The sequence below is a fragment of the Xiphophorus maculatus genome, chromosome 6 (genome assembly GCF_002775205.1).
Source record: "Xiphophorus maculatus strain JP 163 A chromosome 6, X_maculatus-5.0-male, whole genome shotgun sequence".
In the NCBI taxonomy this organism is placed as follows: domain Eukaryota; kingdom Metazoa; phylum Chordata; class Actinopteri; order Cyprinodontiformes; family Poeciliidae; genus Xiphophorus; species Xiphophorus maculatus.
In genome coordinates, this window is record NC_036448.1 from 26,362,603 (window position 1) to 26,390,175 (window position 27,573).

At 38.7% G+C, this 27,573-nt stretch overlaps 1 protein-coding gene across 3 annotated transcripts in view; it reads right to left on the reverse strand.

The window, feature by feature from the left end:
- LOC102236989 (partitioning defective 3 homolog) overlaps positions 1-27,573 on the reverse strand; it is a 257,025-nt gene that overhangs the window by 210,379 nt on the left and 19,073 nt on the right. For all 3 annotated transcript variants that reach the window (XM_023336134.1, XM_023336133.1, XM_023336132.1), the window contains exon 2: positions 3,600-3,701. In XM_023336134.1, the coding sequence (XP_023191902.1) occupies positions 3,600-3,701 (102 nt within the window). The remainder of the gene's footprint in view (positions 1-3,599; positions 3,702-27,573) is intronic.

Here is a 27,573-nt window from a genome sequence, read left to right on the forward strand (position 1 = left end):
AGATCCCTAAACCAGCTAAAAATACAGAACTGATCAGACTAAAATATCATTATCAATAAATGATTTTGTGCAAAAAATACAAACATGTTATGCTTCGCCCATAGACATGTCCTAACCTATTCAAGGAAGCATAATAGGTCATCTTTAAGTATTTAGTCAGAAAAATATCCAGTCAGCACCTCCAGCTCAGGAGGCCCAGTGGGATTTATTTTCACTGCATCTTATCGTCTAAGCACTTAGAAAAATCAATACAGAAACAAACACCAGGTCAATAACTGTAGAGAAACTCTTCTTTTGTGGTGAGTCAGTCTTTCTTTCATCCATATGTTCTCAATTATTACGCCTCTAATTACTAGGCTCATTATTTTATCACTTCAGCACCTTGAAGTCAGTCCGTTTACTCAGAGACAGAGTTTAAAACGGAGCATGGAGCGCGCCTGGCAGCCGGCTCCTCTGCTGATATTCTGTGACAGGGTAAACGGAGCATCGAAGCGGCCGCTTTGGGAAACTCCTCTGGGTTTATTTAACCTCCTGGCCCAATCCCGACCGTCACTCCGCCTGTCTGAAGCGCAGGCAGGCTGCTCTATATTCAGCTCATACCAAGAAAGGGCTTGGATCAGCAACAAACACAAAAATCAACAATCTGAGGTTGCCTTCATAACAAAAACTCAAAATCTGCAGAAAACTGGTTGCTGAGTTTCAGCTAGAACGTCTGTGTTGGATTATTAAAATAAGAAAATTAATTATTTTAAGAATAACGCACGCAGAGATCCTAAAACCCTCCATGGTCGACACAGAAACACAGAAATGTGCCGTTTCCATCACGCCGTGTTGGGCAGCTCGCGTTTCTGTCAAAGGATCTCCGTGTCTCCGTGTAATTTGTGGACAGAGTGAGCAATCCTGCCACAAAGCAACTAATACTGAACTTTCCTTTTTTGTTGTTCTTAGGTCCAGATGCGACTTTGCTTTTTAGTTCAAAGACATTTTAATGTCTAATGGAAAAAAGATCCCAGAGTCGTCCAGACTGTGGAGTCGTTTTGAGAAAAGAAAGAACATTTAAAGACAAAATGAAACAAAAAGAAATTGCTGCAGAGCTCAGCCTACAAAGATAGAGCCTGAAGGAAGGAAGGTAGGAAGGAAAAAAGGAAGAAAAGAGAAAGAAGCAAGGAAGGAAGGAAGGAAGGCAGGAAAGAAGGAAGAAAAGAGTAAGGAAAGAGAAAAGGAAGAAAGAAGACGGAAGGAAAAGACTAAAATGAGAGAAAGAGCACAAGGAACTTCAGTAAAAAGGAAGAAGGGAACAAGTAAAGAAGGGATGAAGGAGGAAGCAAAGGTTGCAAGACAGCAAGTTAAGAGGAAGAAATACAAGAAAGAAGGAAGTTTTAGACAATGGATAAGGAATAGAAAAAGAAAACACAGACGTTTTCTAAACTCAGATTTACTTTTCCAGTTTTTCCAGACAGTATGGTATCTGTCTTTACCTTAAATAAACATCTGGACACAAAAACTGCAACACAGTCATGTGACTTTTTTCAGCTTAACATTTTAAATATCGACCAAATACTGAAAAGCATCAGAGTTCAGAGATTATCAGCAGATACCAGAAACAGAGTTCAACCAGTTCAACTCAAAACTGAACTGATCGTTTTCCAGTTTGAACAATAAAGAAACATTCAATAGCAAACTGGCAGCCAAGATAAATGAAGTATTTTCTATTAAATTCTCATAGAGCAGAGCTAATAAAGGTCACAGATAAGCTGACTTATCAATAAAAAAGAAACTGGTCTCATTTTATAAAAAGAAGATGGAAAGAGAAGGAAAGAGTGAATGAGGGAGGAAGGGCATATGGGAAAATAATCAACAAGTCTGAGGACAAGCTGCCGCTTTTCCTGGCAGACATCACACTTTCTGAATCCGTATAAAAGCTGATAATTTAAGACATGACTGGGCTGCAGTGGCCTCAATCACAAAGCAAAAGCACCAGAAAGCTTCTGGATATTATACTCTGAAGATTCCAGCGTGAGCTTATAAATGTGTCCCAGTGTGAAGAGCCAGACATTCCTTCCAGCCTTTAAAAAGCTCCAGAGGAATATCAGAGCCGAGCGAGTCACAGCTGCCAGGAGACCACCAGTCATGTTCAGAGGGGCAAACACCCTCATGCATGTTTTATGTTCCTCCTCTCTGTCTTATCTGGCTCCAGATCTACGTCAGCCCGGATCAATGGAGAGACGAGGATGCTTCGAGGCTGACATCAAAATAAATACAGCTTATATTCACTCCTCCAGGGCATCAATCTGGACTTTAGCAGGGCCAAAATTAACCCAGCAGGCCCAAATATCTTACATATATTCACCTAAATCATATAGTTAGTGGTGCTGAATTTCACCAAATCACTCATTACTTGTCATGTAAATTTGTTATTTTTTATTAGTACCTGTTTGAACTGAGCAGTGAGTATTTCCCACTGCACTTGAACGCACCTCACGCAGCGTAGCCATATAAACTGATGCATGCAGGAGGAGGTTAAACGCTGCGCTGGGTTAGCTGGAGGTAAGATGTGCAACACTCTGGGTCCAGATTTAAACATTTTATTACATTACTCACATTTCATAACGTATATATTTGTGTCTGTTTGAGCGGATATGTTTTTTCTTTCATTGTGGGTTATTGTCTGGAATATTGGATAAGAAATTAAATCATACTTAAATATACAGTAAACTAATATAAGTTCTTGTGTTATGCAACGTTAGCTTGATTTCACACAGTTGTGCCGGGTTTTTTTGGTTGTTTGTTTGATTTTTTATAATTTTCTTTACTTTATATGTATTTTCTTGTAAAGGGAGATCAGATTATTCTGTGTTTCTGATCATTTCAGTGCCAGATGAAAATAATACAAATATTTAGAATGTATTGAATGTTACAGAAAACCAAATCACTCACCAACCCCTCAAATGCTTCAATGCTGCTAGGAACAATGACATTGAAAAGAATTTGATAAATCTTTTGAATATCAACTGGCTCTCAGTTCTTTTTTGCACTTTTTATTGCAGCTATATGAATATTATAAACAAACTGAGAACTTTATATAACTGATGTGAGTTACAATGGTAACAACAAAGAGCCTGGACCTCCATAAACCTTCAAATAAATCCTTTGATTCTCAAGTCTTCAGCACGTTCAGTAAACCATCACAGAAAATCACACCCACACCTTTTCAATGTTGGGTTTGCATTACAAAAACAAAGACAAGCAAATAAATTTCTCAGCAAATCTAACCTCTGACCCCAAGTTACAACAGCTTCTGCTTTCAGCCACCGTCTACGTTTTGTTTCAGATAACAGAATTTGACCCTGTGACCTCTGAGCGATAAATCACGGCTAGCTTCTCTGATGTCAGGTTCACACTTTGAGCACTTCCAAAGACGATGAGAGGAACAGAGAAGCCAAACTTAGCCGGGGAGAAACATTGTCAGGATGACGAGTTCATAAAGGGTCAAGGTCTGAATTTACAACCGAAACCGTTTAATTGATCAATGTAAACAATGGCAGACAAAAAGAGGCACAAGTGAATAAAAACCGTCAGGTTATTCAGTCACAACTCACTCTGTCTTTGTCGTCAGCCACGTCACAAAGCACGTCGTCCAGGTCGAGGATCCCGCCGTCGCCGTGCTCCAGTCGGTGGACCTGCAGCCAGTAGTTTGCGTCCTGTTAAACAGGAAGACAAGAAACAAAAAGTGGTGAATAAACCCAATAATTACCATTCATACTGATTTATTTAAAGCTGAAACCAAAAAAAAGGTTCCTACACATTTTTCCGGTTAAATAGTTTACGCCCTTCAAAATTCAATTCGCAAATCAAATTGAGTTCTCTTTCCCTTGAACATTTTTACCTTTTCCATACAATGGACAAATACTGATGGATGGAGGGACATAAACTAACCGAGAGACAGACTGACTGGATGGACGGACAGATGGATGAATAACAGAACCGTGAATGAACCTCCTCCATTCAAATATAAAAAAAAAACATTTCCAGTCAGGTCAGGAACATCTTAAACTTTAAAAACTTCTGACACAAGCAGGTGAACGTCTTCAAACGAGAACAAACATAACAGGATGGACTGATGGATGAAAGCGTAACTGGTACAAGAACTTAATCATCCTCTAAAAACATCACGGTGACTGAAATACAGAGTTTATCAGGGAATATGTACTTAAACATGACATTCATCTTCCCCAGATGTCACTGATGTTCACTGAGGCCTCAATAATCATCAGAGCTTGACAGGAATCCACAGCTACTGCACAGGTAGATTTCCACAGCAAATGTTTTGACATTTAGAAATGCAAAAAGACCAGAAATAAAGATCTTTGTTATCAATATATCGAAGGCAGCAGGAAAAACTTCAGGTATGCATCTAAGGAAGAAATTATCAATAAATGGTAGACTTAAAGAAGGTGTTTATAGGATTTACAATGATTGCACAATCAAGAATGTTTATACAAGGATTTTGATATGCAAAATGTATGCCTTTGTGTAATCACTCATGAGAACAAACAAGGTCTCGCCCTGGTTAGCTTGTGTGTAATGTTCATTTGTGTTCGGCTGCAGAGCGTGCAGCATGTGGGCATCAGTCAACCTGGCAGGTACAGCTTTGCTAAACGCACGATAAACAGATGAGAAAGACAAGCAAAGAAGCAGAAAAAACATGAACACGACGCTGCTTTTAATCAGCATGAGGGGATTCACATGAAGGTTGTTAAACAACATGTTGCTGATAAAACGGGACAATGAATCCTTTTAGTGAGACTTTCATTTCTTCTTAAAATCAGAAACAGTCAGCAGATTGATTCATTTTACCTTGGAGGGAAATGTTTTAAAAAGTGCAAATACATGCAGGGTCCAACAAGTCTAAATGTAACAGCATGAAACTTATTTGGTTTCTTTTCTTTCTATATTGTGAATAAAGTACAAAATTTAATCAGGATTCTTTGAATTATTTTTTCAAATATTTATAGCTAAATGCTATTTAGCTATAAATATAAATTGTGCTAGTTATCAGTATTGGACCAAAGAAAGCAAGGCAGTTGCAAACCTTTAAAATTGTGACGCTTTTGATAGGCCAGATACACTCAAAAAGTTGCAACAGCAGCTGCGTGGGGGGCCCCCAATTACATTTTTTGTCATGGGGCCCAAGATTCCTGGCGGCGCCTCTGAGTCAGACACTCTGATTGTTCAAATATTTTAAATTCATTTGAAAAGTATGAATTACTTGTAAAAGCGTTAAAGGTTTTAAACTTAGTGGTGGCAGGACTATATAACTTCGTATATTTAATGTGGTTTATTGCCTCGTGCGTTTACACTCTAGCCGTAGAGCTGAAGCATCTGACGCGTCTCCAAATAGACCTTGAATGCAAACCAGTCTCGCGAAACGATAGGTGTAGAGCAAAATGTCACGCTCCTGAATACTATGGTGCATTCACACGTGCGTCAAAAACGCGTCCGACTCTTCAAGTTCGACACGTGTTCACTTTGAATGCAGACGCTTGACGTAGCGTTTCGCACGTCTGCTATACAAGCGAAGACTATGTAAAAGCGCGTCAGCTGTAGGCGTTTTGCGTTGGACGCTCTTGGCAGGAGGCCCTCCGCAATTTTTATTGTTTTTTGTTGTTGTTCATAGAAATTATTTTAAATGGGGCCCTGTCAATTACAAAATTAATTATATTGTGTTTTCAAAAATTGTTTTTAGCAGTAAAAATGAAACGTTACCCCTCCCAGACCAAGAAGTTCACATTTGCCCTGAACCCCCCTGGACCTGCATGAAATGGTTCGTTCCTGCTTGGAGCGCTCAACGGTGACGGTGGTCAGCAGCAGTCAGTGGAAGACAAGAACGACTGTGGCTGTTACTCTGCTTCTCCCAGTGCTATTTAGAAACAACTAATCAGAGACAGGAGAGGTTTAGTGCTGTCAATCACAATCTCATGTGGCTGCTCATCCCTATGGTGCAGCTAACGCAGCCTGTTGTTTAATGTCCAGTCTAGTTAGCATAGCTACCAATCACAGCAGATAAACATTTTTCCTGTAATGATAAGTTGTTGAATTATAATTTGGCCTGTGACCGTCCCAGTAAAAAAAATTTAAAAAAGGATTTTTTTCTAAACTTCCATTCTCCCACTTCTGTTATGTTTCTGTACCAAGGAATCATGTTTGGGTTTGTTTGCTTACAGCCAGAACCGGATCACCGCATCACATTCAACTCAAGATAGTTTGGCACCAGGCGTAAAACATGAATAAAACGTCTTCAATTTAAGTTTTGTTCATAATGCACATAATACACTGCATTATGTACCAGTTTACGCATTTAATAATGGATGTCCTCAAATGTGGTTTGATTTTAAAATTGTTGAGCATTTAGAACAGACAAGTGTTGTCAAAAAAATCATAAGACAAAGGAAGCCAAGAAAAAACAAAGCACAACTAGTAACGATGCTTCAACCATTGTTTATGTCTTTATTTACCACATATGGCTTCTTCTGGTGCAGAATTATGCATAAAAATAGAATAAAATAAGACATGCCTTTTCAGACTGCAGACGCTTTGAAAACTACATATATGCATTTGATTTTGTACAACAAATCAGATTTTTTTGGAGGTGAAAAAATCAGAATCATGTTGTCCAAACCGCCTTGAAAAAGTCAGACATGGGACACATTTGTCTGCTGTGTGAATTTAGTCTAAAAGCAAAAAATTTCAAAGGAGTCACGGTTCAAACAAACAGGATAAGACCTTTCATGCATCTGGAACACAGTAAAGCGAAATCTGCCATAAAGTTCAGTAGAAACGGTTTGCCTTAAATCAGAGTAGCCCAATCCCAGATACCATTTTGCCACTAAGGAATCATTTCTCCATCACACCTAAGTTCCCTCACCAGACATTCATCCAGCTCTGCAGAGGCTTGGTAACAAGACATTTATGTGGTTCAGGTGTGTGTTGGAGAATGGGTTGCCAAATCTGACTGATAGTTTCCAGCCCAAATAAAGGGCTCAACCTGAACACAGTGGAACATAGTGACACTTTATTAACCAGTGACTATTAATCAATGATGATGTCATGTTCGACAGATTCTTACCACTGCGTTGTTCAAAAGTCAAACATTTTAAACTTTTGAAACTCAGAAATTTCTAAGTTTTTCCTAGAAATTTCTGAGATGAATCTAAAGTTCTGAGGTTTTTTTTCATGCAGATTTACTCTCTCTTTCTCCCTGCAGTAACCCTAATACGTTGTAGATAAAATGAGTACAAGGACACAGCATTTGAATTGAATATTCTTATCAGCACTTCCTAAAAACCCACCAAATGTTGTGAAAAGCAGCTCAAATTTTAACAACTCGCCCTTTTTTCGAACCTCTCCAAAAGCAGCTCAATTGTGGAGAAACTCGCCCAATCTGGCAACACTGGTTGGAGAAGGGATGCATCTAAAAGTTGCAAGATCTTTGCTCTCCAGGAGTGGGCTTGAACATAGCTGCCTTAAAACATTCAGAGCTGCAAACATGTTTTATACCAAGAATCCTATTGCTGTTGTTTTGGTTTCAACCAATAAAAGATTGAATTCTCTTCCCACATTGTGCGAGTCTCATGTGAAGTTTATTCTGTTTACAGGGTCACATCAAACAGTGTGTAAATATGCATGTGCGTGTGTGTCATTCTGCAAGGCCAAGTTCATCGTGCAAAAATAGCTCACAGCAAATTCCCCATGACCAACTGCAAACAGAGGACACATAGTAAACAAGTCAAAAAGCCTGACAGAGACAGAAAAACGAGTCACACCGGGTCAGCGTGGAAATAACACATGTCACATACCCACAATCTCACTCTCACCTGTTCCATTTGGTAGCTAATAGAGATTTACACACGGCCCTCGTCTAAAGGGAACACTAAACGACAAAGGACAGATCTGGAGCTGGATCACAAGAGCCATCGCCTATTGTAGCGCTCATCTGTCCAACAGCAGACCTGGAAGGAGGCCAAAGGCAGGCGCTGGGACAGTCGGCAGGAAGCCCGAATTCTGATTTAAGGCAGACAAGCCGGCCTGCAGAGCTCGCTGTGCAAAATAAAAAGACCATGCAGCGCGCTAACATCTGACTAAAATGTACCGTCAACTGTACAGTAATGAAAATTCAGGAAATAATAGTGAGCTCATTATAGTTTAAGAGTGCAGACTGAAAACAAGTCATTCCAATAACACAAAAAATAGTTTTGTGTTGTAGTAAAAATGGAAGCATTAGCAACAGAAGCAGGAAACATCAAAGAAGAGTGAAATATGACTCACAATAAGATGAATATTAAATGTATGAATCATGAGGAAAGAACATTATTTGGAAATATTGATGCAGCATTTCAAGACATCAGCCAGGAAGCTAAAGCTTTGGAACAACTGGGATTTCTATAAGTGGGAAACGACCCTAATTATATTCCTAAATGAGTTACATAATGACCTGAAGATAATAACTTCGAGGTTTTTGAATGGCCATCACTAAGATCTGATTGAATTATTTTAGGAGTGTTTTCAACCTTGATAGTCTGATAGATTCGGTTAGATTTGTTTGTTGTGTCAAGCAAACCAAAACCCTTTGAGCAACCTGTTCCCCTCCTCGCCTGTGGGGGCGCTGCACCAAGGACCGCTGAAGGAAATGACATGAAAGCCTCTGAAAAAGTCACTGAGCGCAACTTCCTTCCTCACAAAATGTAAACCAAGATGGAGTAGAGTTAGATTTCAGCGGTTGTAGAAATATCTACTGGAAGCGCTAGGCTAATGCATTTGTTTTGGTTGTATTTACCCAGAATGCACTGCAGTCAACTTGCTGCTTTTGGAGCATCTCTGGTCTACTTAATGTTCATATATATTCAAACCTACAGTAAGGTTGCAACTAACGATTGCTTTAGTAATCGATTATTCCATGGATTAATCAATTAGTTGGATTTTTTATTTAAACACTTCAGTTTATTTTTTACACAATATTAGAAAGACCAACGTTCTAAGATTGTCATAAGGGGAAAATCGAGACAAAAAAAACGTGTAGTGTGAACTATTGCATCAGGTAGTTGATGTGCCCATTTTCTCTATTTCAATCTAATTACTACTGAAGGGCAACATAATATACAGACTTCATAATCTGCACTCTTTTGGTTGAATGCAGTATTTATTTCCACTTTGGCTTTATGTTGTTTAGTTTTTATTCAAGTAAATCTTTTGTTAAAGGAGACTGAGAATCCATTTTATTTTTATTTTTGGTTGTTTTGTTTATTTTGTTTATCATTTCCAGTGTTAAATATTCTTTTGAAATTAAAGTGTATCTATCTTTGGCAGGAAATCACATGCATTATTACGTCATTTCCATTAAATCAGTGTACAAAGGTCTTCAAACAATATTATCGTTTATCGCAATAATTTTTGAGACAATTAATCGCTCAGCAAAATTTGCTATCGTGACAGGCCTAATTACCGTTCTGACGTTCTTTCAGCAAATGGCCTTTAAGAGTTTGTATTACTCCAGTTAATGATTAATAGATTACTAAAATAGTTGATTATTTTAAAAATCGATTAATCATAATTATTTGATTAATCGTTTCAGCTCTAGGCTAAACACATAATATTATTTTAAAATGTTTTGTGATATTTCACAGAAGCCTTCTTTGCACCAGGCTTTTTAAACCAAAACACCTCAGAATGCCCAACAGCAGGACAGAACTTAAGAAGAACTCCTGATTTGAAGCACAACACCGTTTCCCAGCACCGTAAACACAGCACAAACGTGGCAACAGCACTTGTGACCCATTCTGGCCACTTTCAGAACCTGAAAGGGTCTGTTAGCACCTGCTACGCTGCTGTGAGTAAACAAAAAGTGAAATGTCTCTGGAGGACCAGATTCCGGACGTGGAGTCAGGTGAAAGCGACAACGAGGTTCAGCAGAGCCAGAACACTGAAGACCATGAGGAGGATCCCAACAGCCTCTTCAACAATCTCACCTCATTCCAGGGCATTTACACAAACAACCAAATAATTGACAACGAGGTAAGGCAGAAAATAGGGGTGCACCGGTTGCAGTTTTACGGCCGATTACGGATTACTGATCTTTAAAATGCTTGATAATGGCAGAAACTGATAGTCTTTGTCTGAAATGTAGCTAAATTGTTCTTGATGTCACGTGTGCAAAGTCCCAACCCCAGCTCCCTGCTGCAGGACAAAACATTGATCACTGACGATGACTAGCATTGGTTTTAGCCCAGTTGTCAACATATGATGCTAAATCTTAAATGTACGTGTGATATATAAAAGAAAAACGGACGCAGTGCTTTGTTAATAATTGTCCACACTATGACAAATGGATAATAAGGTAAGAAAAAGTTTTATTAAAATAAAAACGAGAGGGTGAGAAAAGTAGGTCAGTTATGCTAGCTTGACTTTGAAAACCTTAACACATAGATGTGTTGTGGAATTTGGTGTGTTTCGGTACAGTTACAAAAAAAAAGGCGACCCTCACACCGACTCAGACATGTTATCAGAAAAGTAGGCGTTTAAATTAGTTGATCAACCTCTGCTGTGCTCAGACGATCACCTGGAAACATGATACCGTAACCGACTGAATGTTCTGTTCTTTGTGTGGGAAATGTTTGCGTGGATTTTGGTGTTGAATCCTGATACACTAGTGGAGCTGCCGTCAGTCTGTTGCTATGGCAACCGGTCTGCGTGTATCGTAGCCGACAAAGAGCGAGCAAGAAGAAAAGTACTCAAAAGTGGTTTTGAGTTTTCTTCAACGGTTATGTCTATATCAAGAAAGTCTCTGAGTTGGTAACAGTGGGGGGGATTATTGTTAACTGTGAATATGCAGACAAAACCTGTTGGGTGGGTGTATCAGTCAAACCTCTCTCACAGCAGAGCAAAAAAGGACAGTATTTGGTCATTAGACTTTTGTTGAGGCAGATAAGATTGGATTCACATGGAAGTATCGACTGATCACTGAACTCCCAAAATTCAGAAAATATAGGACGATTTATCGGTGCACCCCTACCAAAAACATTATTCTTCACTGTAGCTTCATCCAGAGGATTCGTTTTTAACGCAACATTAAAGAAATATGCTAATAAAATCGTACTGAATCTTTGTTCACAGCACGCGAATGAAGCTGCAGAACGACAAGTCACTTACAGCCTGGTTTCAGAGGTGCTTGAACTGTTTCTAGAGACCACTTCACCAGACGAAGATATGAGCTCTGGCAGCGAAGACGATGACATTTTACAGGAGCTTTCAGGCCTGATTGATGATCTGTTTGAGGAAATGTTCTCATCGTCGTCTTCCAGTGAAAACACTGAGGCGGAGGACGGAGACGCGGAGGCGAGGGCAAGGGCTTTGAGAATGGCGGAGGAGGATGAGGCGGCAGGGAGAGCACCAGTGGCACCGGTGGCAGCAAACGAGGGTGAACAGAACAATTCAGAGGAAGTACAAAACCAGCAACAGGGAGAGAAAAAGAAGTGAAGCTACGAGAAGCAATCCTGTTCAAACAGATGAGGGAAAAGTGCTGATATTCTCTTAAGAAGATCATACAGAGTGTGTTTTGCCCTTGGAGGTCTTTAGAGAGGATCTAAATTTTTAACATTAAAAGCTTCTCTAATTTTACCAAAAATACTTTCTTCATCTTGTTTGTGGAATGGCGCCGCGGAGCTTCTGAAACATTTTCCACTGTTGTTGGAAATTGTCCTTTTGACATAAATATCCATATCTGACATTCTCACAAAGCTGAAAATCTCATCTGGTTATTGTGGTTTTACATCCGCCGTGTAACGAACCAAATGTTACAATTTCTGGAGTTTCAAATCAACAAGTTGTTCTGCTAGTAAATGCATTAATCTTACAAGATCTTATTTTAATATTTTGATTTAGTTCAGTTTTAATATAAAAAAACAGCCATGAAAGACACGTCTCTTCCTCTTGAATATATCATTACACAGCAGATAATGCAACTTATTACCAGTAGATAAAGATCTACAGTTTACATCTGCAGCTAATTATTATTTTAGTAATACAGTTTTATACAGATTTTCTCCTTTACTTACTTACATTAATATGTCGTTATATTACTTGAAAATTGTCTCAAATCAACAAAATTATTGTTTATTGCAACAACTTCTGGGACAATTTATATTCCAGAAATTGTGACAGACCTAATCAGAATATCTTGTGTTGTTGTTCATTATGATACAGACAAACATGACAGCATCGTAAGAAGTTTGAATATTGATATTGACCAAACATCCATTACAATGTGTGAAATATTGTTTCTTTAAAAGTCACAAGTTTTGAAAAGCTGTTCAGCTAATCTGATCTGTGGTGTACGATTTGATGTAACATTTTACATCCCACAATTCAGAATGATAACTGTAGACTAATGGAAACCTAGATTACATCAGTTCTTATCAGAAAAGGAGACACAAACTTGATTAGCATGACATGAAACTGCGGAAGGTGATCCATGAATAATAAAGAACATAATGGCAGTCAGTGAGTCAGTGCCTGACCTTGGTTGTTGGGGTCAACATAGGATCTTAATCGACTCCCATTTCATTTAATCTTATTGCCTGCGATACCATCTGTTGCTATTCAGCAAAACGCCAAAACACATTTATTATTTATTGGCAAATATGGGTTGAAGTTCATTGATGAATGCACCTGATTGTACAAATTTTTTACATTACATTATTTATTTAAACTTGCAGCTGAATTTTCAGTCTGCTTCAACCGAAGTTTTGGCTCCATTTGCACCAAAGCGAAACATTTTCCCCAATCGGTCAAAGTTACAACAGCTACCTTAAAGCAAGGAGACGACATCCTGTCAGTTCGAGCCTCGCAGTATGAACCATAAACACAAGCGCTGTGTGGAAACCTGCAGACGGCGGGAGTTCTTGGCAGATGGCTTTGTTTTTGTTATAATCTCCATCATTTGCCATGACGGGTTAAAAAGCCTCAGGTTATAGCTGTTAATGTTTCATCCATAAAATATTGTGACTTATTTTCTCTTCACCAGCATCTTCGCTGGGGAGTTTTGACTCGCTACATGCATGTTGTAAAGCATCAGTGCAGCTTTAATGCAGATCTGATCTACTTTTAACTCAAGCAGTTGAGCGTGACACCGTTTCAACGCGTTCCCCAGTGAAATGCATCGCTTGAAAAATGTATTTTGCTGCAGCTTTCTTCCCTTCCTCCCTCCACATTTAGAAAGATGGAGCTGAAAAGCGACTCTGGGGACACAGAAGATCTGAGGGAATAATTAAGTAATTGTAGATTAAGGGTTTTAGAGCAGGGAGGGATTTGTTTTAAACCCAACCAGAAGGAGAAACTGGGATGAACACAATTAAAGACAACGAGATATAAAACAACATGACACTTATCTCATGGTGATTAAAATAAAAAATAAAAAAAACCACAACATGATACAATCGGGGACAATGGATGCCGCATCCTCACCGCAGGCAGCACTAATAAGCTGTGGATTAGGAGCACACAGCAGGCTTATTGGCACCAGAGCGTGCTGATGGTGTGTGTCCACACACAACCTGTGGAAGAGCTTACATCACCCTGACTATCTGCAACAGGCATCTGCAATTAGACCGGAGGATTTGGATGCCTGCAGCGGTTTCTGGGGCAACGTAGCAATGTATTTATTTTATCATTTAAACCTGCAGCTGTCTCATGTTCATGTTTTACAAGCAGAGAGCAAAAGCATTCGGTTTTTCTATCTGAAAATTCAGAGAACATCAGTGGGAAAACCCAAACAAACTGATGCAAGACAAAAAGATTTATCTTAAAACGGCTTAAACTGTTCCACTTTTATCAGGTAAAACTATTTGGAGTCGCTGCTTTCATCTGAAAAGTAACTAACTAACAGTGCCTGGTGGAGGCTTCTTCCACACATCACTGAAAAAAATAGGTTTAATTGTGATGACTCAATTATTGAAATAATTGTCAGCTGCTCTCGTAATTGAGCAATCAATAATCAAATAATTGGAGTATACAGACTCTAAAACACAGTCAAAGCTGTAACCAAGAAAAAACTGTACAGAAACTACGTACATTACACTTTTAAGATGAAAACACTTCTATGTCTTTAAAAATTATCTACCCAGAATTCCTAAGGTGACAGTTTCAGCTTCAAGTTCTGTAAAAAATGATATATATATCCAGTTATTAAATGGCAAATAAAAAATAATCACAAGATCAGCTCTTATCTGATCTTGTGATGTGAAAAACTTAGTCAAAGATCCTTTTATTGAACCATAATGACACCAGTGAAAAGAATTTGAAATTGCAAAATTTAATTAAAGTGTTACAAAACCTGTGCAACAAATGACAGGCGTTCATATTATAATAAAATAGCAGATTAGATTTGCGCATCCAGACAAGCCTGTGCTTTGTTCGCTGGGTAAAAACTGAGGCGCCAGAAACAAAGTCACTGCACAACAGGGAGTACGTTTCACGTCTAAAAAGTTAGGAGGACGTTTGCGATAGTCGCTGTAAATCCGATTTGTGTAGAAAGAGAATCCGCATAGGGAGAAATCTGCAGAAAACCTGATGTAATCTGCAAACAGCCTCCAAATGCTTTAGCATGAAGTTAATTTTTAAAAAGTATATGTCTTTTTGCTTTATCTGAATGTGAATTTCCATCCTAACTGCATCTCTCCTGTCCATATTCCAAACATTCCTCCCCATTTACATGCCAGAACGGGATTCAAGAACTCTGAAATTCAATCTGCTGAACAGCCAGTCAGGAGTGACAGGAGAAGTAAGGAAGTTTCAAACAAAGCTGAAAAACACAAACAACTTGTCAAAGAGGAGAAAACGCAGCCAAAACTCTAAATAAACATTTACTTTTTTAAATTCACCTCCTGATATTTCTAATCTATTTTTATAAATTTAACATCAGACGAAGTAATATCTTCATGTCAGAGAAGTCCGCTCTGTGGTTGTGCATTTTCACTCATTTCCTCCAACTTGTTCGCACTGAGTGTTTTATCAGGGTCAATGTCCTCAGGTCGCAGCGCTATCACTCACTCTTTTGTCCTCGTATTGAACCAGTCAACCTTCCCCGACGCCGAACCCCATTTCGCCGAGTAACCGAGGCGAAGGGAGAACAGAACCAGACAGAAACCAGAGAGAAACCGCTGGCAAAAAGCAAACAGCCTAATGGCAACGAGGAACAATGTCACCATTCACAGAAACTCTTATCTGATCCAAGCAGGTCAGAGCTTGACAGGTTAACATATTACGCTCTAGAAATAGTCAAAATTACGCCGTTTAGAAGTAGACATTATACTGAGGTAGGTAGGACATTTTATTTAGCACATTAAACTTTTAAAACTCTAAACAAGAGGGTTTTTGTTGCAGCGTGGGGGATTCACATCCACATGATAGGTTGGTGAATATAAACACATGGAGCTAAAATGGAAACCTGTGCAGAATGCATAAGAGCCTGCAGCCTGATTAACTTTATAAATAATGAAGAGTCACACAGAAGCATCGCAAGTTCAGCTTTCCGTCTGTGGAGCAGCCTGAGAGAACAGAACAGAACGAGATGGAGGATGAAGCTGGTCTGCAGGGAGGCTGAGCAAGAACCCAGCCTTCACAGGAGAAGGAAAAAAGAAACTTTTAAAAGCTGAACTGTTATGCAACTTTTTTTACATTGCTATCGCATGGTTTAGTTTTGCTTTAAAAGGTAAAACCATTTTCTAATTCAAGTTTTATTGCAGCACAGGGGCTCACAGTTCGGCCTGTCACAATGGATCATAAACAGAAGTTATCGCAATAAAAGATATTACTGTTTTGAGACCATTTTCAAATTATATATTAAAAAAATCATTGAACTGGAGCTGGAGGACATTTTAAATATCCAAAATAAATTTTAAAAAACAAGCAAACAACAAATAAAATAAAATATGAAGACTCTCAAACAAAACTGTCCTTCCACAAAAGACCTAGCTGAGACCAAAGATCCAGACTGAAGACTTTTGTCATCCAGTTTCCAGTAGAAAGAGAGAAAAGAGAAAAACAAATCATACAAATGGAAAGAGCTTGTTTTGATTATCATGTGATCAATTGATTTTTTGCTACTCTCAGTTCATGCAAATCTCCCAGATGTTCTGTCATAATTAGTTCATGCTTCATCTTGCAACATCAGATCACAAAGGAATGAATCTTTTTCAAAATCTTCCTTTCAGACTCTGCAGATTTCAGCTTCGGATGCTGGTTTTATTTCTCTGCTCCATAAACATCCATTAGCTACAGAAAAACCTTCCCAAAAGTGTGCAGTCGACGTTAAACCACATGAGGGATGAAAAAGGTTTGAAAAAGGTGCTACATTACTACTCAATTGTAATGCAATGCATGTGCAGCTTTCCAACTTCCAACTGGCAAACGTGATTCAAACTATGAAAGGAGGAATGTGAGGATCTCTTTACTTTCATTTTAACTCAATTCAACTCTTTGAAGAACCTTGGATAATATGAGTTACAAGATTTTATTTCCCTTTAGGATTAATAAAGTGCTTTTGAATTGAATCGAGTTTAACAGACTGACTCATAATGGAGTTGGGCAGCATAAAAACAACATCAATAAAAAAAGATATTAATGGCTGAATCCAATGAGAATTACAAACTTTCTATAAATTCTTGGGTAAGAGATTCAAAATAAAAACCAATCAGGATCAACACAAATCCTTATTACTTCCTCCTGTGTGAAGGTCACCACACTGACCTTCACACAGGTTGCTGTTTAACCAACATGTCCTACAAAAATCAATGGGAATGTTTCCCCATGCAACACCAGCAGAAGGAGATAAACAATGAGTGTCACACTGATATTTTTTATTAAGCTCCTCCGCTGTCATCCTGCTTGGCTTTAGTTTTTACTCAATGCCAAGGCGCTCTGTTTATTTCTTTTTTGTTCCAAAAAATAAAGAAAGAAATAAAATTCACAGCAGCTAAATCAATTATGTTTACTCACAGCAAATCAGAAATTAAAAGCAACATAAATACGTTGTAGAATGTTATCTTGCTAAAGCAATCCTTAACAGGGAAGGCATTTACCTCATGAGGAATGTAAATAAAAATAAAAATTATTTCTGTGATTCCCTCCATTGAGCTAAAGCAAACTGGGAAAATTCAAATCCCAAACTACAAATGCAAACTACAGAAGTTAATATCTAACTTTCTTTTGAAAAAGCATAAAATTTTTTTTTTATTATTATTTAAAAAAAACAGTTAAAACTTTGAACTCTTTCTTTTGTGATTCAGAAGAAATTTGAAACAACTTTAGTGGAGAATAGATAAATAAATAAAATGATTTGATATTTATAGACATATTTTGCCAATCAGGTCAGAATCCGTCCTACCTTTCCAGTTTACTTCCATTCCTTTTAAAGTGCATTAAGTTAATTTTGAGACAATAAAAACAAACATAAGCTTTTTGAAAAGTGGTGCTTCTTTTAAGCTTCATCAATTTTTACTCGCATTTTTTTAGTAGAATCTGAAAAGTGTAAAAAAAAAAATTTACAGAAAAGCTAATTTAGGTTTTTGGGTTATAGGTTCAGTCACACAGGTTCAATGGTAACCCAGCAACAAATAATCAGGTTAATGCAAGTTATTCATTCGTTCTAACCAGCTGAACCAGTTAATACAGGTACTTTAAAAATACTCTAAAATATTAGAGATTCTTGTCAACTCAACTACTCAGTACTACATTAGACCTAAAGAAACATGAGCAGAAAAAAAATTAAAACAAACTTTTTTATATTTAACAAGAATTTCACTCACTGAAATTGTCAGTCTCTTAAAAACGGGGAGGAAAATGTAAGACTCATACCACAGCGTCGTCTAAAGTTACACTCAGACAAGTCTACAAAATCTCTCCTGTCTCACGTGTCTCTGGTTCTGCCATTGACTGACTTTCTTATTTTTATAGGAAGACGTTTTCAAACAAGTTGAGATCTAAGATCGCTAATAAAACCTTTGGGATTCCACTAGGGTCGGTTCTGGGTCCGTTATTATTTGTTTTTATATGCTCCCTTTAGCTGCCAGTATGTCATCTTTTCATGTCACTTCTTCCATCACTTTTATGCAGATGATATTCAACTGTATATGACTTTTAAACCTCATCAGATTGATAGGCTGTCACAGATCAGCGATTCTCAGCAGCTAAAACCAAAAAGACTTAGACCCTGCCGTTCCTTCTTTTTGTCTAACTCTTAGGGCCAGGATTCATTGGTGTAATGTTTGATTATTCAATGTTTTTTGACTCATGTAAAATCTGTCTTGTTCTCATTTTTTTTGTTTAAGGAACATTTCTAAAACGGTCTGTTGTTTAGGTGAACAGAGGTATTTATAGTCCTCCACATCTACTTCTTCTCCCATGATGGAAATAGTGTTCGACCTTTACCCTGTTTCTCTTCAAATCAACAGTTATCTCCTGTGTTTTGCTCACATTCGGGATAAGATTATTGACACAAAGCAGCTGTCTGCACTCAGCTTCTTGTCCAGCTCTGATCCACCTGATGACTGCAGAGTCATCTGAGGATTCAGCTCAGTGAATATCCATGAGTTGGTAGATTTTTTCCCTGCGTTACTCTTCTGCACAACTTCCTCCCTCAAACAATCCTCTGACATCTTCACCGAACAACTAGATTTATACTGAGGGTAAATTATGCTGGACTTTTAGAAATTTTTCTCTTTCCACTTCACAATCACAGGCTTATTTGAGTTGGTTTGGTACATAAAACCACAATAAAAAACATTTAGGTTTGAGGTCGTCGTTCAAAGGGTCTGTATACATTGTTTTTTTCACCAGGGAAACCTCAACATTTACAGTCGAGCCTCGTATATCAGGAATAATTGTGCACCCATGTGAGTGAAACGTTGCTTTCCTTTCTTCTGCGCAATAGTTGAGTTGAACGCATGCACTGGAGTCTGACTTTTAGAAGAAACCAGGGAGGGGACACATGCTGAAACACAATAACCTGGTTTCTAACTTCAGTGACAGTGCGGCTCAGATTTCAAGGAGCAGCTCTGGTTATAGACACTGTGGTGGGGCAACAAGAAACCACACAGCCTGAACTGAGAGAGAAATTATCCCGATACCAAAGCGGCAAGCTGAAGCTAGCTTGATCTGCAGTCATAGGTCATGTTTTGACAGTAGTGAATCTGGTAGTTGAGTTAATTAGTACCTCATCCGAGTCTTGAGGGTGTTTAAATTTATAGTTGTTGCCGATTTATTTATTGTTTTTAAATTCTTCCAGAAGTCTAATTTTATCTGTAACTGTGCATTTTATGTTTGGAACCAGAAGCCAGCGTATCCAAGATCTAAAACACGTCATTGCCAAGACCTGAACTGCTTGATACAAAGATACAAAGATGTCAAAGTGACGGCACAAGAATGCCACACGTGAAGAACTGATGAAACAGAAACAAATGCAAACAAGTGCAGGCAGCTGACTCAGATCAAGAGAATGATGCATGGAGGCTGGACAAAGGAAAGTCGTCAGGCAGGGAGGGATCACAGCGTCTCCTCTGCTTCACGTCACAAGCCTCTACAAATTAAAAGCCTTCATTGTAAAATTCTGAACCAAAAATGTGGCAAAGTCAACCCCATCTCCACCTTTTGGATGAAAAAAAGCCAACCATGATCAGACTGGAAGCGGTCCTAACGTCGCTGCGATTGATCGCTATCAGATGATCTGTAGTTCCAGTCCGATGGTTTCTGCAAGAATGTGACAGCAGGAAATCCTGTCTGTCAGAGGTGGAAGTTTTACCAAAATAAGAGGTTATTCCACCTACTTCCCACAACATAAAAGAACCAATTAAAGTCTCAAAGACATTTTCTGTAAACCTAAAGCTTATAAAACTGGTACAACTTGTTAAACTTGTACATACCATCAGCTATGAAAACAAAAACCTTGAGTTGCATCTGTAGTTTGTTTACTTTGGTAAGAATCATTTGATGAGTTTGTGGACTTGGAACTTTTTTTGAGAAGAAATCTTAAAAGTTTAATTTATGTAAAAGACCTGGGGCCTATGTTTATTAGTTTGTTTTTTCCACCACATCCCATAATACTCAGCTCAAGCTTGCTTACCTGGTAGCTAATAAAACTGCTCTGGAGTTCATTTGGAACAAACAAAAAATTTTGTTGTAAAAAAAATAATTCATTACTATTTCTAAATATGGTAATGAAAATATAGTGTGTTTATAAATAGGCTTCCAAAATCAAACCTTAAATCATTTATATATTTTATATCAAAGCAATCAAAAGTGAAGTACTTTTAAGTTAAGCTGGTCAGGATCTTTACCGTTACTTTTACCATTTTGTCCAAGTTTAATTTCTACTTTAACATCCGAAGATGTAATTTGAAAGTGATTAAAGCGATTGCATAAGAAAAACAAGAAAAAACTACATATATTTTTCACAAATGCTTACTTGTAAGGGAATCTACAATAATGTCTCTTTAAAGTTCTGCAGAAAGAACCCTATAAGACAGTAACTGTGGCTGATGGAAAAGGGTTCCTTTTTTCATTGCTTCTTGTTTGCCAAGGAGGCGGCCAGAGCTCATAGAGAGGGTGGGATAAAAATTATCCAAATGTAATCAATCATGTAGTCAGTGATGGCAACGCTGCAGGCAAAACCACAGGAAACACCGACTGCTGTCAAGTAGAATTGTCACCTAAACGTCAAGCTTCCCAACAGACGTGCATCTTTGTTGTATCGACGTTTTCAGAAACTCTGCGGTTCAAACCAATGTCCCCAAATGCACATTCAAGCCTCTCAGTCCAAGCCTCAGAAGTAGCCTCAAACTTGGCACAGAAAGAGGCCGATCCAGCAAGAGCTTTCTTTGGTGCCTTTAAAAAAAAAAAAAGTACCCCAGTTTGTCCCTCTGGACGGAAACCACCACCACCATGGAGATGAACTGACATCACCTCCACATGCACCATGAAGTTTTCATTTCAGCCAATCAGGGACAGAAGCGGGGAATGTGAGCGGGGAAAAAACGATGTTTGAGATCCTGAGGGCTGTTTGTGGGTAGATGGAGGAGAGGACAGAGTCTGAAGCTGGAGGTAAGTCGACACAGAGACACAAAAAGGTTAAAAAGCTGATAGAAAAACAAAAATAATTTGAGCTTTTCAAGATGAAATACTTTATGCATCAAGACCATTAGAGATTTTGGAGCAATACCAAAATAATCAGATTCAACCGAATTTGATCTGTTGATGTTATTATAAGACCAACAATAAATAGCATCATTTATCAGCCAACAAGCAAAGCTAACAACTACTTAACTTGTGTTTTTTAGTCAACTAACGATGATGTCAAACAAAAGGTGGAAAATAAAGTTTGTGGCAATAAAAATAAGGATTTATTTAGGGTAATCTTTGTGAGATTTCACATCATTTACTGTCTTTCTTTTCATATATCGGTTAAATACTGTTTGTTACACGGGGAGTTTGGATTCAGTTATTTACCAAGACACTACCTTGGGTTGAGGTTGCCACTTAATACATCTTGGATTAATTAGTACCGGGTATTTTTCAGTAACGTTGTTGTTATATATGCATGTGCTGTGTGTCGCTGTGGTTCTGTTTTTCTCTCTTTACTGCAGGTGTAGAAGCAGACTTCTGCATTGTTTTCATGTATTCTCTATCTTTCTCTCTCTTTTATCTTCTCTTTTAACATTTTACCCTAAAATCAAAAGTTACAGCCAGAATTTTCATGATCTGTCTAAAAAAAACTTTCTGGTTACTTTTTGAATCTTAACTGTTTTCCTTACACATCATCCTTTGGCAGATGAGACCCCTTTGTGTCACTTGGCAAATACAAATTTAAATAAGCAAAGGTCACATGTGGAGCTCCTCACGGCTTTTTTCTCAGGCCAAATTTAATTGTTACTGCTCAGTAGAGAAGCCAGAAGCTGAGATAAGCAGAAACGATTGGATCCTCATGAATCATGACATTATTGTTTATTGTAGTTTTCCCATAGAGATTGAAGATTACTTCATCAGTTCATTTGTTTGAAATTAGCGTTTTAATATTTCAAACTTTTCTAAATGCATTTTCTGTGATCAAAATGCAATTTTCTTGCCAATTTGTTCTTTTCTTACAAATTAACTTGCCTTACTTGTTTTAAAAATGTTTTGTAAATCACATTTGATTAAACTCTACTAGCCAAGACAGTACAAAAAGAAAGAGAGCATTGAATATGACAGGCCGGATAAATCCCACCAACAATAGTTCAAAGTTTTGAGGGCCAACGGCTTAAGCCTACAGGATCTGTTGTCCATCACATTGCATTATACAATAAGAGACATAATTCCTTCATAAAAGATGGTTCAAGCCATACAATCCTTCAGGTTCAGACACGTTTTATATCAAACCCGCACACACCTTTGGCCATTATTCTTCTCATCCCAGTGCTAATAAAAGGCTTCTGAGAGGTGGGTTGAATTAAAACCAGCGACTTAGCCACGGCAAACAATCCAGCAAACAATCGGTCCCAACTGTCATCTGCGTCTGGCTAAAAACAACTCAAGTACGAGCCGCGCCTGATCCAGTTACAAAGTCTGACGTCATCAGTGGGATTTGGAGACATACGAGGGGCAAAAGTAGTAGGAACAGTTGGCAAAAAGGCAAATATGAGATACAGTGCATGGGATTATTTTTGCAGAGTCAGAAACTCTGCAGTCTGGTGGCATCATGTGACCATTTGACAGTGAGAAGAACAGCTGGCATTTGCCGCTTCAGACATGAATCTTAAATCAAAAAAGTTCAAATACGTCAAGTTTTGCAGGAAGATTTGTTCAACTCCAGCACTTTACGCAAGTTTCAACAGGTTGCTTATTGACTGAAATGAATAAATTTCCCATTCCTTGCGAACCATTATGTCACCGTGAATTCATCAAAAGCAAGAGCCCCAGTTTTACTGGAACAGCCTGCAGGTTAAGAAACATAAATGACAAAAACAACATCAGCAAAGATACAAGAAGGGGAAAAAAAGATGGAACCAGAATGAAAAACCATGCACAGTCTTATTACTGTAGCCTGTTTATAAAAGTTTATAAAGGCAGGTTATATTTGCCATCTGCCATTCCTACAGCTGTTGTGGCGACCCGATATGGTTGCATGCTACATCACCCCGAGGGCGCACAGTGGTTCAAGGCAAACAAGTTCAACATATGTTTAGAAAGCCGCAATTTACTGCACGCAGCTAAACAACCGGATTATAACTCAGAACACAAGTTAAAACTGTGAATCAGTTTCAGGATCCCCTGGTCTGCAGGGAACGTTTAATGTGGTCAAATCGCAATTGTCATAGCAAAATTAATCTGTGTAGTATTCAGGCCTTCATGGACCTGAACTGCAAACCCACTTAAGCGTGGGTAATATCGACTTAAAGTTTTATCCTGATGTTTTGTGGTACTATTGTAATAATGACAAAAATGAGGATAAGAACCATTTATTATGTCTTTTTTAGGTAACTGTATGGCTGCGACTGCATGGCGCACCAATAACATCCCCACAAACTCAGATAATGCTCTTGAAAACCATTTGTAATATTCGTTCTGTATAGACCCTGTGCATGCAAAATGACAATAAAGTCAGTCTAAGTCTAAGTCTAAGTCTAAGTCTATACTTCTCTTGGACAAGAGTCACATAAAAGTCTAGCTTGTTTCAATGAAAAACACACAGTAACTGCATTTAATTATTTAAATTTTTTATATTTATTGAAACGCCTATTGAACAAACAGTGGAGAAAAAGTAAAAAATAATCCCAACAAAACTGACATTTGGATTTTGCCGTGATGACGATAAATCAAAATTCTTACGACAAGTAATTGATCGCTATTAATGATAAATGGTGCAATAAATGGCCATTCCTACACCCTATAATGCATAACCAAATGTCTCACGGTTTTGATGTTTATCTGGAAGCTGAATCAGCGCCCTGCTGTTGCACCGAACACTACAATTAAAAACGCCACTTCAGCCAAAGTTTTGAAATTAGGGAACATTTCTCCAAGTGAAGGAATCTGAAGACGTTGAGCTACAATTTGGAGTACCTCCAAATTATTTATCTTCACACAAAGACAAAGATTTATTTAACCAAATAAACCATTATTTAAACCAAATAAATTGAAAGCAAATTCTCATTTTCAACAACAACCTGATCAGGAGACAAAAAAATATCATACAGCAAGAAAAACAATGGTTGTTTTCAATGGTTGAAACACGGATTCGGTTTAAAATCAGTTTGCCTCCTAAGCCTCAGAGTGTCCAGATATACCAAGTCCCAGCAGTACGACCTCAAGCTTTTATTGTTTAGATAACTGAGGAAATTATGCCCTCACTGTGGGATGTGGACATACCTGTTGACATCTTTGGGAACTTAACAGACTTGTATAAGCAGAAAATACACGTTCTTGTTACTGACGGGAACAAAAACATCTCACTGATGCTTTACAGACGCAGCTGGGAGGCAGACGTTTGTTACAATGAGGATGGAGAAACTTCTGGAAGTGGAAACAGGATTACTTACGACGCTGCTTATTCTGCATCCTATTAATTCTGATTCTTTCTCAATCATTTTTAAATGGAAACCACGAGAAGGCCTTCGTAAGGCGACAGATGTGCAAGCTACTATAAAAAAAGATGACAAACTTAGACCTTCAAAGATGTTAACATAAAAGAGAGGAAGGCTTCCTTCAGGACATGGTGGGGGAGGAAAGGAAACTGGAATGAAGGGATGAATGTGGGCAGAAGAGAGGAAGGAGCTCTGGGAGACGGAGACAGCTAATCAGTCGCTTCCCTCTTGTCTCGGAAAGGAGCTAGAGGGTGTTAGTTACAGAAAAATATTAAAATTTCCCTAGTATTTGATGAAGCCATGGTATGAATCTGACTTATAAAAGTCTCATGTGACTCATCTGTGAAGATTTAATTGAGAATTCCCATCTGGTTGCAAATATTAAAGGCAAATTCTGGACACTCAACACCCTGTTATGAGATGTTGAACACGTTTTTACCAAGTCCAGACGTCTAGTTTAGATTTGCACACACTAACAGCAGCAGTATGGATGCTTACGGTGCGATCTGCTCTCGTTTACCCTCTGTAAGTGCAACTCCGGTGACGTAAGAGGATAAACTGCAGGGCCGGGACACTGTCTGCTCCAGTGAAACACACGGATTTACATGGAAAGCAGGAAACTTTTCTGCACCCAAAGCACAATCAAAATGTCACTCATCTTCTTCCTCCAGTAGAAAACACAAAACACGCTTCAGTCAGTGAGTTACTGAGGCCGTTTCCCCACATGCAGGGCATGCAGGTGACTCCACATGTTAGTTTTAAATTTAGCTACATTCATTTGCTTTAAAAATATGTTCCTACAATAACCGCATATTGTAGGAGCATGCTGCCTGTTTCTTTTCAAACCAAAACATTATATTGGGTTGAAACAACAAAAAATAGTGCCTGTTTGGAATGCGATACAATCTTCATTTATAAAGCATTTTCTCCCAAAAATACAGTGGACCAAACCAAAACATGCAGAATGAGAATAACTCTTCGACTGCTCATAGGGAGCCAGCTGTACCAGGGCCACAAACGGTCCTAATCTCTGGCAGGAGTCGAAGTGGTTTTCTTTTTAATCTGTCTAGTCTGGATTTTGAAGATACGGGTATTTATGGAGTCTCTTTCTCCATGCCAGCTTTCCCAAAGCCTCGCTGGACGCTGAGCGTTGACTGCGTGTCAAACGGTGAAAAACAAGCCGAAAACACAAACAAGGCAGAGTCCACAGCAGATGATTCTGATATAAAAATATAACTGACCGTGCTTTAGCTCAGAGGTGATCAAAGATCTTGGAAATTAATCTGTACGAGGGTCTGGATGTTAAAACTGAAGTCCTGGCATGATCTTAGCGAGCGCCTCCAGGGTTTTCTGGTTGTTTCACAGCAGAAAAAAGCTTCTGCGGTTGGTTTCTGATTGGAAACAAGTAGAGTGTGTTGACACTGAAGCTGTGGGCACTTTAAATGTAAATCAAGAGTTGGAAGTTGGGGGCATTTCTGTTTTGACAGCAGCTATAGTGATATTTACCCAAACTGTGCACCAAACATAACGGCAACTAGTCTTTTATTCAGCTTCAACTGTAAATGATCACTTATTGCAGCCAATAAAAAAGAGAACGCAATGCACCAAGAAAACAAAGGTACACGCACTAACCTACTGTAAATAAGTAGCTACAAGGTAAAAAGTCACAACCTGTTAATCACCATTAGCTTGTAAATCCCAGCTGATACCTGGATGTCTGCATCATGTATAAAATGAAACTAGCTTTCCTGTGAAAGAATAACTCCGCCCCCAAACAATAGCTGTGTCTGAATTTAGGGTCTGCATCCTTCGAAGGACCCGGTCCATGAATAAAGAAAGACCGGAAGAGAAAAGTTGTGAATTCGGACAGGTCTAGCCTCCACCCACTGTCCCCGCCCCACCTTAGCATAACTTATGTTGCCTAGCAACCGTGACAGCATGAAGCAGAGAGAGAAAAATCGACGGAGACAAAAAAAACAGAAGACTCGGTTAAAGAAAGCAGGATCGGCTGTGGTTGACCACACCAATAGGTGACCAAGGCAAAGGGACGAATCGCTGAGACATTAACCCCCAGTGAAACCTCTGAATCCCCCCGTGGATCCAGACTCGTGTTCTGTGACATGATTGATGTAGAAGGAGGAACGAGTCCAGCAAACCGGGTTCAAATCTGGCCCACAATTCAATACATGGATCAATATCGTCTAAATGGGGCGCTTGTTTCAAACAAACGGGCTCCTCTTTGAAAGGCCAGGCGTGTCGGGCTGGGTGTCCTAATTCATGTGTGCGACAGGGCAAACTTCGGCACAGACACACAATCTTGTCTGATCATGTCAAAGAAGGGAGCAGTCCCACGTCTCTCTCACAGCGAGCTCCTCATCCAGAAAGAGCCCCTTTCTTACCTCAACTGCCACCAGTAAAACAAGCTGCATTCAGGTCTTATAAGAACAAACAACTGTTCATTTCATGTGAACCACAGACTATTTTTTGCAAAACAAAGCTCGATAGAAGACATTTTACAAGAAATTACGCTGCACAAACTTTATGCATTTGCAGAGAAAAAAAACAGTTGGAATATTTGCAAAAGCAACACATAAAAAATCCCCCTTGAATCTGAAGGAATACATGAGCAGGGGTTTGCATTTTTCTTTTATCAAGAAACTCTTTCTGCAACATTCTTGGAACTGAGCAACAGAAGACACTCCTGCACATCATTACAGACAAAACACTGCATTTCCTAACAAACTCCCCACAGCGTCATCACGGCTGCAGCCTCAAACTCTGCAGCCACAACAGAGTCACTGATTACATTTTCTTTTCAGCAGCTAAAGAGCAGCCATTTGCAGGATATTTTGTATTAGTGCATCAACAAGAGTGAAAACGATGCAGTTGACATTTTCTAAAAGAAAACCGC